Source organism: Patella vulgata, chromosome 5 (assembly GCF_932274485.2).
Source record: "Patella vulgata chromosome 5, xgPatVulg1.2, whole genome shotgun sequence".
NCBI lineage: Eukaryota > Metazoa > Mollusca > Gastropoda > Patellidae > Patella > Patella vulgata.
Window position 1 is genome coordinate 55,900,010 of NC_065883.2, and position 20,275 is coordinate 55,920,284.

Consider the following 20,275-nt stretch of genomic DNA (forward strand, 5'->3'; position numbering starts at 1 on the left):
CTATAGTGCCCCACAATTATTATGAGTGGCCTAGCTTGACCCATGACCCACCTAGAGAATCCACCATTTTCATACGTGAACTAGAATTGACCACAATTTGTATGCGTGGCCTAGCCTGACCCATGACCCACCTAACAATTTTCATGTGTGGCCTAGGTTTTTTTCGGAAATTAGTGTTGTTTTTTTTGGTATTTGGTATCAAACAAGTTTTTGCGCTATTATTACTCGTTGTTTTTTCGCTATTTTTCGGAGTTTCTTCGTATTTTTCGAATTTTTTCCGATTTTTTCTGTATATTGTACAGTCGATGCCGAATGTTGACAAATTTTCAATTCACCATAAATGCTAAATTTTGGGACAAATATAACTTTCACAATATTATAGTTTTCAAAGAATTACAAATCTCTCAAATGACCATTTTAAAGGAAATATATGAGATCAAACGGAGTAAGGTTAGCGACACGCTTAAATTAACAAGATATTCAAAATAACTATTGCTCGTCCTTTAACCTTTTTGTAAAATTTGCTTGTAAGAATTTGTGTAGAACAAAAAGAAATTCTAGAGGAAAATATGGATTGTGTAAAAGGTATGGATAAATTGGAAAATAAAAAATGTTAAAACGTATATGTACATGTACTAGTAAATCGAAGCCCCACTCCTTCTACCGCCTTTGCATTACGAACTTTATTTCGTCTTTCAAAACATTTTTTTTGTTTCAAAAGGGTGTCTTTTGATTTAACCTATTGTTTTCTTAACGTTTCAAAGGGCGTATATTTTACAGTTAATGTGGGCCACAGGGCACCGGACAAAAGGGGGGAAAATCTTAGGAATAAATGGTATGATGTATTGATTCATTTTGTCATTTGGACAAAAAAAAAGGAGGAAATTCGATTCAAAAATCTTACGATTTATTTTTTTTTTCTTTTAGCATTCATGAAGATTCCATTAGCAGTGGTCGATATCCTTGGACTGAGCACGGCCTAACATATGTTTCATTTCCTAAATCTTGTTAGAAGAGGCTAAAAGGTGTGAAGAATAAACGAGGACACCATCGATCGTAAATCACTAATGATGATCCCAGTTTTCGTCTTTTTCTTATAATATACTTGTCTGTGATTGTAAAGGAGTTTTTTCTGCTCTGTGAGCTATATAATCTTTCATAAAAGAGTTCATTTCCTATAGAAAACCCATAGAGGTTGTTTGTGGGGTCGGCCTTATTACTGACGGGAAATACAGATCAATGAACATCTTTAAACAACTGGTTGGTTGTAATATAATGTCTTTATAATATTATATAGAAGCTCTATTTACATTAATACATCAGCGTTAAAGAGGCATTATTTAAGAGCTAAATTTGCCTATTGTAGTTCTTTCTTTAGGTCTTAAATGTTGTATAAATTATTAATTAGACATTTATTAACATGACAAGACCATAATCAACCCCCGATGCCATCAGATGTTCCAGATTTTAACTAGATTAGAAAGGTTCGGTCATTTAATGATTCAATTTAAAAATGGAGAAGTGAGGCTAAACATGGAATATACAGTAAGGTGCTTACGATAAGAAACAATCAATGCACACATCTTGTCAAAACTTCAAACAGGGATAACTTGGCCCAGAATAAAGTAATTTTAATGAAATTTTCAATATAATCTTACATAATGTATCTTTAATACATGTACATTATGTTTTTTAACTTGCACGGGTTATCAATTGACTGTTGTTGGTGTTTTTTTGGTATGTTGGTTTTCATCTGACATTTAGCACCCAATTTAAAAGGTGTTTTTGAATATCACCCAAAGCATTTTATTACAGATCTTTGTGTTAGAAAATACATCTTCAATATACTCTTAACATTTTAAAACATAATATTATATAGACAACCTTTGGCATTAAAACCATAGTAGAATAAGAGCATTGTCTCAATTTGTCCAGTCTTCATTAGCCCAGTCGGAGCAGAACAGTAGGGAGTTCAACCCCGTTTAATTTCATTTTGTCTTCATGTGTGCATATTACCAGGTTCCCGACAACTCAAATTATCTTGTCATTTGACACTGGGGTCATCTGTGATAGAGATGTTGTTCTCTGGAGTGGCAGCATAAAGCTGTATGTTTTCTTGGCAGTTTCACACTTAGTACATTTTTAAAGCTGCTGATTGGCATTTGCATGTTTCGGAAAATTTCTAATTCTTTACGGCTTAATCCGCGCTAAATCCACTTAAATTGATTATTTAACATTTAATTAAGAAATGAAAATCCAAATTACCATCTCCCGGATTGGATTCAGCGTGTTGAAAGTGGCCCCATCAAAAGATTTCAGAACTGATTATAGTTAGCCTTGACTTAATTTGATACCAATCCGTTAATCAGTAGAGAATGTCGAATGTAGACATTTTTATTTAATTTATCAATGGACTGATATTCTCTATAGAGATTCTTATTTCACAATTTTGTATTTGTAAAGGATTATAATTCCCCAAATGTCGTTCAGGCTTTACATATGCGTATGTCGTTGGGAAGAGTTTGGAAATTCTTTTTGTTATTTCGGATTCAGCAGAATGTTATGAAAATGATATCTGGGCTGATAACAACTGAACAATTTTATTCCCTGATAAAAATCAGCCACCCTTTAAAAAAAGATCCACAGAAAACAGAACCCTTTCTTGTTGGAAAGAGAAAACAAGTTTTGAAACCAGTACAGGCACTACCCAGCATAAAAGATAATATCATAAATCACTATTTACAGACATACAATAAAGACATGCTAGTGATTAGGTGAATAGCGGCTCTTTAATCACGTCAAAACATGATTACTATTGTACGAAACCACGGCTGCTGAAAATGAAAGCCATTACAAGAAATTATTGAACAATAAAAGAACTACATGCCCTCTGCTGAAAAGCTCATGTCAAAAAGAGAAATAATACATACACACTTCTTTAAAGAATAATTCTTTTGATCGACTGCCTTCGTCTCAAGTATATCATTACGCAGTCGCCATGTACATGGTTCTGAAAGCAGATAAAATTGTATCATACGCTTATAAGATGAAAGGAGTTGTTTATCGTATGTTTCTGTAAGGCCATCTGAATAAATACATCTGATATGATGTGTATATTTGGTAGAAGAAAGGTTCAAACCTGGCCCGGGACTCTCTTTAGGTAAAAGAGAGGGGTACCATCTGTGCATATTAAACGTGTATGTTTGACATAAAACCTTGTATATATGCATAATTTAAAGTAGCTAAGTCTCTAACTCAATATCATCAAAAATCTTCGACACTGAAAACAATAATTATTTGTCAATTCAAATCAACATTGGTCTTGTGATCTTACAGGGAAAAGATGGGCTTCTGATATCCAATATTCGGGACAAAATAAACATTTTACCATTGGTACACGATGCGTTTTTAGCGCCATTTGAAACCAGGGACTCAAAGCACGCGGCTAGACATATTCCACAAGTCATGTCAAATAGTGACGCCATATTCTTATCTGGAGAGCATGCGCAATAAATATCATCGGTGTAGACTGGAATAACCAGACGCTAAAGATTGCCATTCAATTGAGACTTTTGGAGTATTTCGCCGAACATAACTGATTAGAAATTACAGTAAAAACAGAAACGGTTGAATGTAAATCAGTTCATATACATTCACATTACATTATTATATGCGTTGCGACCCATTTCTGTCAATTTCTAGGTCCCAAATATTAGCGATTTAGCTCCTTTAAATTGGAACCCATTTCATATGCCGTATGCCTCAGTATGTACCAGCAATTGAGCAAGCGGGGGGGGGGGGGTATAAACAATATTTTATTCAGTTTGTCTGAATGAGATTGGGGAACAGGCTTAGCCTATGTAAAACCCCTCTCTCTAGATAATATACATACGGTTGACATGGCAGATACGCCCACATTTTGCAAGAGATGGATAGAGAACAAGCTAAAAAAAGAAATAGGTTGCCAGGCATCCAAACATACGCCTACAGCAGCCAAATCGTCCGTGTGGTCAACAAGGATTGTCGCATATTTTTTTCTTTTGTCAGTAATGAAAACATTTACAACACATGAAAATCTGATTAAGAGTAACACCCCATTAAGTAATGATTAGAATTTGTTTCGATTGGTTGTCTCGTGGCCTTAAACACTGTGTTAAAATCTATATTAAATTTAGCAGCTAGAGCGTCTACAAGATTTTTCAAAGTGATCAAGGGCCATAACTCTGACAGAATTTATCGGAAATCGTTGAAAATCAATAGACGTCTTCGTCTCATTACTTCAAACACTGTGTATAATTTTACAGTCAATCGGATATTAACTTTAGCCTCCACAAGATTGTTCAAAGTGACCAAGGAAATCGTTGAAAATCAATAAGGTTCTTCGTCTCATGACCTTAAACACTGTGTATAAATTTAAAGTCAATCGAGTATTAAGTTTAGCTTCCAGAGTGTCCATAGGGGCCATAACTCTGGCAGTAATTATCGGAAATCGTCGAAAATCAATAGGTTTCTTCGTATCATGACCTTAAACACTGTATAAATTTACAGTCAATTGGATATTGACTTTAGCCTCTAGAGCGCCCACAAGATTTTTCAAAGTGACCAAGGGCCGTAACTCCGGCAGAAATTATCAGAAATTGTTGAAAATCAGTAGTCTTCTTCGTCCCATGACCTTAAACACTGTGTATATATTTAAAGTCAATCGGATATCTACTTTAGCCTCTGGAGCGTCCACAAGCAATTGTGGACGCCGGACCAACAGATCGCCGGACGGGGCGACATTTCAGTGTGGGTGTATAAAAAGCGATTTTTTGTACAACTGGGGCCATCATCCATGAAGTTATAGTCCCATTTGCACGAATATTGAAATAAATCGAGATCTTTTGGATATAAACATATATTGTAAGCTTCATCAAAAACGGTGAAAAATTGTGACTTCTAGATGGTCCACAACCTTGGTAGTACATACTTTTACTCTATTTGCATACAGGGAACAGCCATTTTGTCGAGAAGTTCCAGTCAGATTATCACGAAATTTGAACTCAACTATCATTAGGGTGTAACAGTCATATATTTAAACGTTTTTTGTTTTTAATCGGATAGAAATTGTTACCTCTAGAGGGACTACACGCTGAAAACACGATTTTCCGTACAATCAGGGACCATCGCGAATATCGAAACGAACCGAGATATAAGCAAATATCGAAACGAACCCCGATCTTTATATATAAATTGGGGTTGGATGGCCGAATGGTTCGCACGCGCGCGCTGTATCATACGGTCTGTCATCGAGTCAACTGGCGGGGTTTCGATTCCCCGGTTGTACGTGACGAGGAGTAGGGTCGCAGGTCCAAAGTCGTAGGTTTTCTCCGGATTTTTATTTTTCGGGCATTTCTTCCCCCAGCCCCTAAAATACACCCGACTATGTTATATGATTAGAGCTTATTGCCACCACAAGAATATTTCGAGCCTGTTTTCCATGTCAACAAAACAGCCTCGTTTCAATCATAGCTGTACGTTTATTAGATAATTCCGTCGTAAAACGCCGGAAGCTATTATGCAGCTTCCAATCAAATAAATTAAACATGGAATAGCTCTACGGCTTTATTAGGCATTCAACAAATTCCATCATTTTCTACCAAGACTTCAATCGTGGATGGCAAAAATAACAATAAACAAAACTACCCAATAATACTTATAGCAATTAATACAATCTGTTTCACAGAGAATTACGAGTCTCGTATAATATCTCTGTCATAGATGACTGCCTTAACACGTGCTGTCACAGCACGCGGTGTGAATCATTGGCTGAATGGCGCGTGCATTGTTTACATAAGACATAACTGCTTCGGAGAGAATGCTGCATTTTAGTCATTTTAATACCCATTTACACTAAATCGGAAATAATTTTTAACTACAAATAAGTCAAACGCCTTTATTTATTTTTCCAATATACACAAAAATGTTTTAGAATTTAATTTGTCGCAGGAAAAAAATTAATATTTCTAGCTCATTAAGCCGCATCAATGTCATCCTTATCAGTGATTGTCGCGGCCAAGCAAATATTCACTGCGGATCAGTGTGCAATTAATACAGCTCCTATCTCGAACATGATAAATTCCCGTCATACCCGGCCGGGAGCCGAGATTCGATCATTTACGTTTTCCAGTGTGGTTTCCCCTTGTCACGGGTGCTGGTCGGAGGAAAATAGTTTAGCGAGAGAGAGAGAGAGAAATGGGGTTTAACGTCCACTCGACACAAACTAGGTCATTTCGGGACTAACATATGGTTTAATTTTATTTACATAATTCGCTTGCGCGTAGGGGTCTTTACGGTGGGAGGAAACCGGAGAAAACCCACGAGGTTGGACAGGCGACCCTACTCCTTGCCACGTACAACCGGGGATTCGAAACCAAATAGTTTAGCAGTTCGTTTGGGACGAAAACCCAAGTCCCCTTATACATATGGGTGTGCACGTAAAAGAACCCTTGGTTGACAGTTGAAATTTGAGTAGGCCGTTGAGCCGCTGTCCGGGCAAATTTCCCTCACTGCATAGCGTGTGTTCGTCTTCGTACACCCGGGTGGAGCACAAAAGAAGGACGTTAAACTCCATTTCATTTCATACCTGGTCCTTGACTCTTGTCTCCTGAGATCATCACACCGTAATAACGTTTGATAGGAACACATTTAACATGACACTTGATTTTTAATGGTTAGTTCACCGATGAAGTTGAAAAAAGGATGAATATAGCTGGTGAAGCACAACCCTAACCCCATCTGTTTATTATTAGTATACGTCTTTGATTTGGTCTAATAAGTACCCCGAAAGACGATAAATATACAAATAAATAACTAAATATTTAGTACAACATTCAATCCAATTGTGTACTATATTGTACATTAATTTATGTGGGTCTACCGTTTAACTTGCAAAAATCACTTTTTTATAATTAATAATGGGATCACAGATACATGATAAACTGAAATAATCACAAGTACAATGTATAAGTTAAAGTTTATATCTGTATTATTTTATATACAAATTATAATACAAGTATTTTATACACATAATGTTATTATATACAAACTATTTATAGTCCAACAAACAATATATGTTTCATAGGATACTTTTATTGATTTATCTTTTACTGGGCCACCGTGGCTTGTCTCAGTAAGCTGGTGGTCCAAGATTCAATCCTAGCAGAGAAAGTTCCTTGGGGTTTTCCAGCCTGGTTTCCCCCTTGTCAGTGAGAAGGTTAGTGGTGCAGGACAGACAACAGCATTTAGTCCTTCGGGTAGTACAAGAAAACAAGGTCCTATGTAGGCCTATATGTTGACGTGCACATAAAAGAACCCTTAGAATTTGGAATTCAAACAAGTGTAGGTGGAAACAGCACTGTCCACGCACATTTTCTTTCATAGTGCACTGCATAGCATATGCCCCTCCTCATTAGCCTCGTTGATGGAAAAAAGTAGGATGCTAAATCTCCTTTTTATTGCATCTTTTATAAATAATAGTGAGACCTACTGAAACCATATTGCAATGTGAGAAGTAGTCAGTACTATCATTATTGCTTCAGTAAATGATTTTTATATTTAATTAGATTGCTTCAGTAAGTGATTTTTAATTTCTAATTTGATTGCTTCTGTGCATGAGTACAAAAAGAAAAACATTATAACCACCAAAAACCACTACCCCCAGCTGCAGACTTTGATCTTCAGCCTCTTTTTGATAATACCCACAAGGTCTGAATCTAAATTGGATGAAACACAGCTTTGAGCAACCAGGGTTAATTTCAATCTTTTTTGAATACTATAAGATATATAAATTGGCAAAGGTTTATGTAATATTATCAAGAATTTGAATTTTAAAAATGAAATTATGAGAAGAGCCAAATATTATCAATGACACCCAGGGTATTATCACAGACTGGCATTTCCTTTCACTTTCCTGTAGTTAAAACACCGCCATAAGAATTCCAGATTTTATAAGTTTTGGATAAGAATTCTCTATCTGAAATACATATATAATGCATTAATGATTATAAATAACTATATCTTATCATAAAGATTTATATGTTGTATTATACACCACATCAATACTTATGGTTTGTAACATAAGTTGCCAGGCAACATAACATCCACACATTGGTAGTACATGTAGTAAATATTGTCTGAAATCCTTGAAAATCAAAAGAACTTTTCATTTTAACAAGTTGGAGCATCTTTTAAAACCAGAGAGCCAATGATAATTGTGGCCCCTTGAGTTAACAAGATTTCATTTCCAATGGACATAAATCTAAAGTCCACAGAAATAGCCAAAAATCAAATTCTTCCTTTTAATAAGTTGAACAACCTAATAAATTTTGATATTAGTCTAATGAGTTTTAACAAGAAATTGTGAGCAGACAGATGGACAGGGTGATGACAATATAAAACTATAAATACTATCAGTAAGGTTCTAGGGATTTTACAACACACAAGAAAAAATAAGATAAAACATTAACATTGTAAGCCAGCAGTAAACTATCAAATCAAGTGAATGGATTTGTTGAGTGTCAAAAGAGACATGGAATTTACATCCACTCAACCAGGTCACTATGTGGGATATATATATATTTCATTTCAAAACTTTGTCCGATCTGTGCACTAGGGTCTTTAGACGGGAGGAAAGAATGAACCCACTGATAAACACCATAAGGTTAGACAAGAGACCATACTCCAAGTCACATTCAAACCCATGACTTGCATAGATAGATGACATAACTTATGACCTACAGCACTACATCACCTGCAGAAACTTTCAACCAGCATCCCCCCCCCCCACCAATGTCGATGCGAGTCCACCACAATCTACAGTCCTCCATCTTTGTTATACAGGTATCACTTTCAAAAGCAAATTTTTTGTTAAAAAAGATTAGAAACCTATAATTATCATAAAGATATACATACTTATTGTAAGTTTAAATTTGGTATTTGGTGAGACTTGTAAGGATTTAGTATCTATATAACATCCAGAATAGGTAAAGTCATTTATCTTAAAATATAACTGAAAGGGAAAATTAAGGTACATAAAAGCTAATAAAAATAACATCCATTCTGAAAAAAATAAACTGAGTTGAAAAATATTATTAGCTGTAAACAATTTTCTGTGGTATTCTATTCCAACTCCAGCCATTTCCTGCGTCCCGCATGGCTTTTTTCAATGTTAAGATATAGATAAAAAAAAAGTGACGTAAACTTTTTAATACTTCTTCTTTTAATGTGACATGTCGCCTTTTGCGTCGCAAGTCTCCATTTAAAATCATATTTTATTTATAGATTGACTTCCCTGAGGGAGACTTTGACATTTTACAATATATTCTTAATGACTAATAATCTAGTATTATTCACTATCCACAAACACCATCAAATGGAATATCGTTGGTGAAGTGTCAAAAGGGCGTATCTAAGAACTTCTAAAGATTAAGAAATGGAACCTTTTGCATTTCAAAATTTCCACAAATCAAGATACAACATTTGGACACATGATACCCAGAACAGTTCTAATTGGCGTAGAGATACACAGACAGAAATGTGCATATTAATTGGGAGATTTTAAAAATGCAACGATATACAATACCTTTCTTGTGTCCAATAATTACTATGAAGAAAAAGTACTAAACAGCAAATGAATTCTCCAGGTACTATAAATGAATTCTTTTTTTTCAGAATTGAACAAACAAATGAAAATATATTTAACAACTTCCTTGATTTTCTGGGTTTTTTGTATTATCTCTAAATAAATTCGTAAAACAAAAGTGGAATATAATTCATTTCAGTAGTTATTTGTAATAATCCATCAGAAACATTCAGATTCAAACTTCTTTTGTCTTCCTTTATTAGATTTACATCAGGGATGTCAATTAAAATATTCTTGATGAAAGTAAAATGAAAAAAAAACTATATCTGTACCTAACAATAAGCATTATGTGCTGTACAGAAAAACAACGGAAAAGGTCTGTACTTTATCTGAACTGACAATATGCATTCTGTGCTGTACAGAAAAAGAAAGTAAATCAGAAAAAAAGAACTTTACTATATCTGTACCTGACAATAGGCATTCTGTGCTGTACAGAAACACTCTGCTTCTGAAAGATTAGCATTAGTTCCAGTGTCTGTAAATTGTATATTGGCAGTCAAAGAGGCATCTAAGCTTTTACTTGGGAATTTCTGGCCTGAAAATATTCAGAGTATGATAAACAGATCATGTAAAGCTGTTTTTAGATTATATGTTCTACATCTATCATACCATGTATACTACTTTAAAATCAGTAATATACTTGGAGTAAAGATACATGTAGTTTTAATAATGAAATATTATTAGTATGTTTCCTTTGATTGCCCTTTGAAGTATATTTTTATGATGGTTGATTTGGTTACTGTAATGCAATGTAATAAATGAATTGAAAATGATCAGTGGCACATATTTTCCAGTCTTTAATGACTGGCCTTTAAAGTAGCCATCTTCAGAATTTACCAGTCAGTCAACTGACAAGATAAAACTAGGTAATTAATTAAGGTTCTGATGTATCATTTTAGTGTTATAGAATCACCTGCAAACTACAATAATGTGAAAGATGAATCTCTAACAGGAATATCGGTCATTTAGTATTTACAAAGATATGATGAATTGAAATTTCATCCATCTAAACTGCTCTACAGGGACTTTAATGGATATATTTTTGTCCAAAAATAAGATTGTCTAAATTATATTCTACAGTTTAAATCATATATCAAAATATGAAATGCGCATATCTTTTAAATTTAAACTTTATATTATTTCTAAAGCAAATCTCAGCTTTGCACAATATTTTTATTGTGAACAAACAAATGTTAAATGTTCTTTCCATTCCATATTCCTCAAGCATCCTGATTTTTTTTTAGCATAGTAGAATTTTCTAAAGACTAAAACAAGTACCACTTTAGTTTATAAGCAGATAAACCGGAAGAGGATGCTTTATTTGCACATATCTTCAATCTAAAAAACAACAAGTACATTTTAATATTTTAAATACTTATTGATGGAAAAAGTTTCAATGCTAAAAGAATTTAAAACTCAGTAAAATAGTACATTATGTACTGTAAAAACAAAACTTATTTCTTATATGACACAATAATTTCTTTCAGATAAGATCATCCTTATTTTCTATGACACATTAGTTTCTTTCAGACAAGATCATCCTTTTTTTTTTATAAATCCACAGTATGCCTGCAGACTTTTTTACACTATACAGGTCAGATATTTTGAGATTTTTTTCAAACTTGCCGAGATTCTTTGGCTGGTCCTGGGGGGTTGGGTGGCCGAATGGTTAACATGTGTGGTTAACACGTGCACCTTGGATCAAAGGTCTGTCATTGAGTCAAGTAGAGTGGTTTCAATTCTCCGCTTGTAAGTGACAAGGAGTAGGACGTATATTGTCGTCCCTGTCATAATTTTTATCCGTTTTAGACGAAACTTGAAATATAGGTCTATCTCCCACAGATCTCGGTTCCTTTTAATATTCGCATGTATTGGATCATAACTTCATGGATTATGGCCTCTGATTGCACGAAAAATCACGTTTTTAGCTTGTGAACACTCTAAGAGTTCACAATTTTGATCCGATTTTGATGAAACTTGAAATGCATGTTTATAACCCAAATATCTTGTATCCTTTCAATATTCGCACATATCGGATCGTAACTTCCTGAATTATGGCCCTTGATTGTACGAAAAATCACGTTTTGAGCTTGTGGTCAATATTGAGGTCACAATTTTTATCCGATTTAAATTGTTCACAAATGGTGTAAAAATATAGTATATCAAGGTTGTGGACCCTCTAGAAGCCACAGTTTTTATCCGATTTGGATGAAACTTTTAATATATGTTTTTATCATAAAGATCTTAGTTCCTTTTGATAATCACACATATATTCCCAAAATCTCAGTCCCTTTTGATATTTGCGCATTTAAGACCATAACTTTCTGGATTATGGCCCCTGATTGTACAAAAAATCTTTTTGTTTTTAGCTTATTCTCTATCCATCGCTTGCAAAATGTGGCGTAACCTGTTATCTAAAATCATAGAAAAGGCTGTAGCTTCCAGATTCAAGGATCATAGATGAGTCATTTCAGTCTGCCTACAAGAAGTGTCACAGCATTGAGACTTCCCTTATTTGAGTCCAAAATGACACTATCAGTTAGATGGACAACAGTTATGCTTACCCTTAGTGCCGCTTTCGACACCACAGACACTTTGATATTGTTATTTCAAGTAAACCGTCGTTTTGGGACCGAAGACAGTGGATACGACTTTTTAAACCTAAATGTAATACAAATTTTAAGTTAACATATAATTCTGTAAAAATTAATGTCAATTTCAACTCTGCACTGGACTTGAAATCCCATATCTCATCTATTTGTAAATAGGCACTTTTCACCTGTATAACATTGGTAGAATTCATTCTTATATTAATTTTGAAACCTGTAAAGTACTTGTCAACTCCTTTATTACATCCAGACTCGATTATTGTAACTCATAGCTTGTTGGTCTTCCAGCAAAAAGCTTATACTCTCTCAAACTCTTTTAGAATAACGCTGTCCATATCGTTTCACTAACACCTTATCGTTCACCTATCAGTGATCACCCCTGTCCTCTGTGAATCTGTGAATCGACTGTATATCTCAAATATCTTCTTAACAATAACAAACCCTTACACCTACTTCGTTCTTCAAATCTTCACCTCCTTGAAATAGCAAAAAGTAAAACACTCCTTGCTCAACGCTCTTTTTCGGTAACAGCACTGAAACTCTGGAACGACATCTTTAAAACAAGGACCCGTTCAAGTTTCAGGGTTTTTAAAAAGAACATAAAAAAAGCGGGAGTGGGGGTTCATTCTTATTGCAATGTTGTTCTAAGAGTGGATTATAATGGAATACTAGTATTACCTACCTATATTCCATACAAGTATTCTTCTATCAGGTGATACTAGAAGACTACCTTGTGATGGATTACTATCAACTATAGATATAATACCCCTGTAAATATAACATATATACTTATACAACATGCCTTTCACACATCTACATGATACAAATTTACATCCTGATTAAGAAAGAACTAAGTAAGGATGTATTGAAGGTTTATAACTCAGAATGTCTCCTATTCCGTACCATAAGATACAAGGGAAGTAACTGTGATTAACTGCTACCACTAGAGGAACTATTTCGGCCATAGTATGACTATTGTTTGGTGTCTAAGCTTTATATCAGCATAGCAAATTAAGATTCAAACCCTTTTCATTAACTCTAGACAAATAAATAAACAAAACTGGACATGCCAAACAGGAGAAAAATAAGAGACAATTTATCTGTTTATAATTTGTAATACATCTATGTCAATGAATTTCCAAAATAACTAGTGGATTTCCTCCACTGAAACATAAAAATCTTCTTTCCCCTCAAATACAAACAGAAAAAGTATGTAATTAAAAAAAATACCTATTAAAGAATGGCAATTGAAGTTCTGCATATTCAAAACTATTTTTAACTTGGTCACTTAATTGTAATGTAACAGATATTTTAGCAGATTTCTGATCACACTGAAACATAAATTAATACAAATTCATAAATAATAAGCCACCATATCTGACATGTTTGAATTCCAGGTACTGTATATACATCTGTGTGAATATATACTAAAAATTTATAATTTATGGGAATTCATATTGAGAAGACTTAAATATAAAATACTGTTACTTTCTAAGGAAGACAACATTTTAGTTATTCATTGGAATTATAATTGAGAAAACTTACAGATGCATTATATAAGAGCTAAATCTGCCTATTAGTATTACAGGTTTTTATTTTGGCTTCAAATGTTACATAAACTATTATTTAAACATTTATTCACATAATAAGCCTATAATCAAATCTCTAGACCACCACATGGCCGAGATTCAAGTAACCTTGTGATTTAAAAATTTAACGTTAAAATGGATTGTCAAGTACCATTGCTACGATAATGAACAATCTTCCCTACATTTTGTGAATCCCTTAAACACTCATAATTTTGCTCAGAATAAAGTAATTTTAATGAAATTTTCAATATATTCATTTTTCTTTATCTATATTTGAACTATTGTAGCTAGAACGGCCAGCTCTGATCTTTATATAAATCTTACATACCACATCTGTTATTTTCTAAGGAAGACGCAAATGCAGTCATTTATGAGAATTGAGATGACTTAAATATGTATATGAAATATTTTCTAAGAAAGAGAGATCTTTATTATATGTTTTGTAAATTATTATCTACCTTCATATGATAAACACCGAATATAGGTAATTCTTGTATACTACAAACTGTATAATGACACAGAGTAAAACTATCTGATGGTGGAATAAAACGAACTCTTCTTGGTGTTGGTCGAACAATTTTATTGTCTGTGTGTTAGAAAAGAAAATACAAGACAGAATTATTAAAAATTTTAGTGATAAAAAATCAATTTTGATTTTATTTATGTTTTCAGGATTATTCTAATAATGGAGATCATCTCATTTTACCTGGAAATATTTCCAAAATACATCATGTGAGATACCAAATTTTTCGCTCTATTTATCAATTAATTTGGCAATAATCGAAAATCATTGAAAATCAATATCCTTCTTCATCTCATTAAAATAAAGACTGCATATAAATTTGAGGTCAATGATGAATTAGCCTCTACAGTGCCCACAAGACTTTTCAAAGTAATCAAGGGCATTAACTCTCTAATTGTAAGTGCAGGAGAACCGTATTAGACACAAAACAAAACCGACAAGACAAACCTGCGAACAAAACAAACTACATAAAATTATAGACATTGCAAGAAATAAACAGCCAATATACAGATCTATATTTCGTTTTGTTTTTCTATACTTTCGATGGCCTACACTACATAAAGATCTGACCGGTTGTAGTGATAACTCGCATCAGTGGTCTTACGAACGGCTTTTGATCCTATGACGTCAGACATTTGATCAACAAATCAGCATTGTTGTTTCTAGTGGTGTACAGTTCTGTACAGCACATGCCAAAAGCTTGCTGTAACAGACCGTTTCATTGGCTAAACCCTCACATCATCCAGATCCTAGTGTAGTAAAGACAAGTAAAACAAATTTTTGAACTATAAAAAACGAAACGAAATAGGAACTGTGATTTAATCCGATTGATAAACATCAAATATCAAATCGAGTGAATGGATCCCGGAACCACCTATAAGCATGCACTGCTCTGTGCAGTCCCAGGCCTGTACTGATAGAAGCTTCACTCAAAATAAAAAAAAAAATAAAAAAAATTATGATTTACAAGAAAGACATAAGAGAAATAATATATGTCCCCTGAATGGCGATAATCTGACAGTTGACCTCATGAGTTCGATAGAAGTCAATGAAATTCGATAAGACATCTTCATCTTACAACGGGTAATATAATCAATGCATCCAAAAATAATTATAGGACCTCTGAAAAATTTATATATTATATAAATGGGACACACACCTGAAAATGAAAAACATGCTTCATAAGCAATCATGCATTAGTGAGTATATATGTTTGATGTCTGAACTGTTTATTTTAGTTAAAACCGATATTAGGAGTAATGTAATGTTCACAATTGTAATTTCATTCCCAGCCACTGTATGTATGTTGTCTGAATTGTTTTAATTTGTTAAAACCGATAATAGCTGTAAAATTGTAATGTTCGAAATTGTAATGTTTCACTGCCACACACACCCAGTCCCAAAACAGCAATTGTCTCACCTTTGGGTATAATATGAGAATCAGCACTCTGTACACATGGATGTATAACAAGATGATCTAATGGTGCGACTATACCCTCATTTAAATGGGATATATTTAGTGTAACATCTGGTGTAGCACCCTCTAGTTCAGCTTTACATGTAATAGTACCATATACTTCCCACACATCTTTAACATCTTCATGTTCACACTATAAAATACAATTCATTAGACAACTAAAGTAATTGCGCATGTTTTTCATTTTGTTGGAAAATATCAAATATCTTAAAATACAAACACTTGTCTGGTGAGTAACTATAGTAGATTGCAAAATGGTAGAAAGTTCAATTTGGAAGAAATGTACATTTGTTTTGTCTACAGATTCTATCATGTAGCAATCTGTTCTCTATTGTCATAAAATCTGAATTCATGATGATAAATATTTGCCTGATTTGGTTGAAAAATTACCTCATTTTTAGAGTCCGATAAAAATGGGGATGAAACCAGGGGTCTTAATTCATTTTGAAACGGTCAGAAGGTCATCATGAAACAGTTTTCATTTATACTCTCAGATTAAACTATTAATATGACATTTTCTACATACTTGGACAGCTTGTATACACTCTGATACTGATAGATAAATACTAGATTTTCCTGTATGTAAGACTGGTTTCCATGCAGGTTGCTGAAATAAACAAATAAATCTGTCAAAACATGTTAAATCCTACAATAAACTTAATTTGACTTAATTTACTTTGCAATATTAGACAATACAGATTCCATACAGCATTTCATGACAGGATAGATATAACAGAGTAGGGTTAGAATCGTCTGTTAGGCTACTTATTTTTTTAAAACATAATTTCAAATCATTATTCTTATTTCGATATGAGCCTCTTATCAGATGCATCCGTCACCAACAGATATCGTAAAAAAAATGATATCTAGATTCCAGGTTGGTGGTTAAACCATAAAATATATGCAGTTTTCAATTCTTGTTATTCTCGAGAGCAGGGAATATTGTGATAATCAATTTTACCTTGCTTAAAATTAATTGGTGACAGGAAAAATCACAACAAGCAAAGTCACAGGGGAAGAAGAATTCTACAATCTTAGATGATACCACAAGTAATACATTGACAGACGAAATAGACATAGAAACTTAAAGAATAAAGTACAATAACCAACCTTTTGGGATTTAGGTATAGATGATGATTTATCTGATAATTTAGCCAATATACTGTCACAGTCCGTATCTCTTGGTGAACCAAATGGTGCTGCCTCATTTATAAATGCTGGTAATTCATTTAATCTGATATTTAACTTAATATAAATTAATAAATAAAAATTAAAAAAACATAATTTTATTTTATTGAATTTGAATTCAAGAGGTCAATCTGTAACTTATGGTCAATGTCCACAAGATGCAACAATGACAACCATAAAAAAATACCTAGAAAAAGAAAGCATATATGTTTCACTGATGTAAATAGTAGTTGTATGAAAATATTCTATTTCCAAGACTTTAGAATTCATTCAGTTTCTAGCCAGTCATAGTGACCCATTTCGGTCCATAGTGATGTATAATATAAACTTAACCAAATTGCGTTAACGATAAATTTTTTGATGGGCAGACAGACAGCGAGGGGCGACGACTATATATGGTTTTACGTTTGGGCATATAAAAATGTGGATAGAAAAATAACTTAAGCAGTGAAATACATTTGTAATTTACGATGCTAAAATTTTAAAATGGAACATCAGAGTTCTGTCTTATGCCCCAATGAAAAATCTCACTAAGTTTTAAAATATTCCACTTAAAACTTTGTCCTCTTTTGTGAATTTCAAAGTAAACAGGAGGACAACTACAAATTTTTTCTGAATTTCAATAGGGTTCCTTCTAATGCCCCAATGAACAATCCAATCAAAATCCAATGCATTATGTTCACAATCTTCAATTTTCAGAATGTTAATGGAAAAATAACATGTTTGAAAATTATGATCAGAAAATCTTGATATTTGATGATTTTCTTTCGATGCCACAATTTCATATGTTCCAAATTTTAAGAGGGTTCCTCCTCCTTAGCCCAACGGGGGGTTGGGTGGCTGATTGATTTGTCATTAAGTCAAGCGGTGTGGTTTTGGTCCCACACTTGTACATGACAATAAGTAGGGTCGTCTGTCCAACATCAGTGTGCTTTCTATGACTTCCTCTCACAGCTAAAGACCCCTAGTCGCAAGCAAATTATTCAAATAAAATGGAACCATACATTAATCCCAAAATGACCTAGTTGTGTCGAGTGGAAGTTAAACCCCATTTTTCTCTCTCCTGTAGGCCCAAATGAACAATATTCTCTTTGTTTTACAAAATTGCTATGACAACTTTGCCTTGCATCACATAAAAATGCACATATGGTATAATAACTCCTGACAGATGGATGGAGATTATGGTGTACGTCCGTCTTCATTATTCCAGTCGGTGCAGCTAAATCCCATTTAATTTCATAATAGTGAAAAACAGTTTATTTAGGGTGTCACCCCACCATCCACCCACCTTCTGAGTCCAGTTATGGCATAAAAGTAGGACATGATATTTGTTTTAAAAAATCTATTCTGTATCCATACCTCTTGACTAGATGTCACTCTAATAAAATCTGTCAGACTTCTAAGAAAGCAAAATGCCAAAGATATACTTGGGCTGTCAAAAATAAGAAAGGCATAAAATTTATCAATGCTGACCTGTCAAGGCATAGAAAATCAATATGCAAGGCATTGTTTATACACAGTGACCTGATTGACATATTGATATTTTAATACGATCAACTTCTTTTTCATATACATTACATATATACATCTATGAAAACATAATGTCAAAATAAATTGAAATCATACAACAAACATCCTTTTTCATAAGAAACCTATTGGTGTGTTTTACAGCTGAACAACATTATACTGTCTTTGTTCGAAAAAAACAGTTTCTAAATCAGTTCGAGATATTTGATGTTGACTTGTAATTTTTTAATACTTGTATCAAGTTAATTATCTATATAGAGAATTTACGTAACATCACATTTAATCATTTCATATAATAATTATGAACTAACTTTTGTTTTCCATGTAGAAATTTGTGTGATCATTTTTTTCAGTATTTCATACTGATTGTGCAAATTATTATAAAATTAAGTCTCTAAAAAATAAGGACTTTTTCTTAAAAGAGGCATTATCACTTTCCACGAGAAATTATTTGAGATATGCCAAGAACTGTTCAACTATATTTATACCGGTTTTGATTTTCAGCATATGTCTTAAACATGACTTTATTTACTATTTTCCCCAAAAGCTCAAAGGGGCAAACTTGTCATTAAGAGCACACAACTTACTGTTTTTGGTTGTTTTTGAATACAGTAGTTAAATATAATATCTTTAGCTGTATCTTGAATTTCTGACCCATGCATCTCATTTAGCTAGAGCTGGTCACAAGTTATATAATATCAGATTCAAAATAACCCTAGACTCTCCCAATTATCAATAATCCAAGCAACCTTTGAACTCTTTAAACATCACTAAAGCCAATTAATAATGTGTACAACTCAAAATGAATCTTAAAACAGTCTAATTTTACATACCTCTATTGTAATTTTATGGTCAAATAACTTACAAATTGAATAACGTTCATTTACCAAATGGCAAAGATCTTCAAAGCGCTAATGCATAATGTTAAATGACAGATGTATATAAATCTTACATTGCTATAAGTGGTGATCTATTTACAGTACCTTGTTCAACAAATGTTAAACAACAAAACAACATGCCATTCTGAAAAAGAGGAAACAAAGTGCATGTGCTATTAATATTCAGCCAAATCAGGTATACATGTAACTATATATACTTCAAAATTATTACCCTAATAAACCTATGCGAATAGATGAGCTACTTTGAAATATTGAGAAGAATGAGAAGTAAAGTAAATTGCACAAGGGCTGGCTGAAAAGTTCTAAGTCTGAAAAGTATAGATCAATTGGCATGGGTTGAAACAAAGTTTTGCCACCTACAAATACAATCATTGAATGAATCATAGACATGAGAACTGCAACTGTATAGTTATTATTGTCGTCGTAGCAGACCACCTTGTGAACCTACCCATTCAAATCACCAGAAATGGACAAAACTGGCTAAAGGGCAGTCATCAAGTAGCATCAACTGAAAGGACTAACTCCAACACAGATACATGCCGTCATGGTCTCTACTTTACAGATGATGCCCCTTCCTTTATTTAGAACTTTTCATCCAACCCTCATAGTTTAAACTTGAAACTCATCAGTCCTCTATTTCAATTGTTACGATGTCATGATGGCAAAGCCAAGGGGTGGGGGATGGGGAATAGGATTTTAGCAACCAATCAACACAAACTAGGTAATTTTAGGACTAACATGTTTAATTATGGTACAATTTTATTTTAATACTTTGCTTGTG

General features: G+C 33.4%; 1 protein-coding gene across 1 annotated transcript; it reads right to left on the reverse strand.

The window, feature by feature from the left end:
- Nucleotides 1-7,003: 7,003 nt before the first annotated feature.
- Nucleotides 7,004-20,040, reverse strand: LOC126821427 (AP-5 complex subunit mu-1). Its single transcript, XM_050549849.1, has 11 exons — nucleotides 20,017-20,040; nucleotides 18,428-18,541; nucleotides 16,991-17,125; nucleotides 16,407-16,487; nucleotides 15,824-16,013; nucleotides 14,339-14,466; nucleotides 13,522-13,622; nucleotides 12,974-13,059; nucleotides 10,090-10,217; nucleotides 8,953-9,049; nucleotides 7,004-8,014 (listed from the first exon to the last, which is right to left on the reverse strand). The coding sequence occupies exons 1-11, from the start codon at nucleotides 20,038-20,040 to the stop codon at nucleotides 7,944-7,946; spliced, it is 1,155 nt and encodes a 384-aa protein (XP_050405806.1). The 3' UTR covers nucleotides 7,004-7,943.
- Nucleotides 20,041-20,275: the final 235 nt, after the last annotated feature.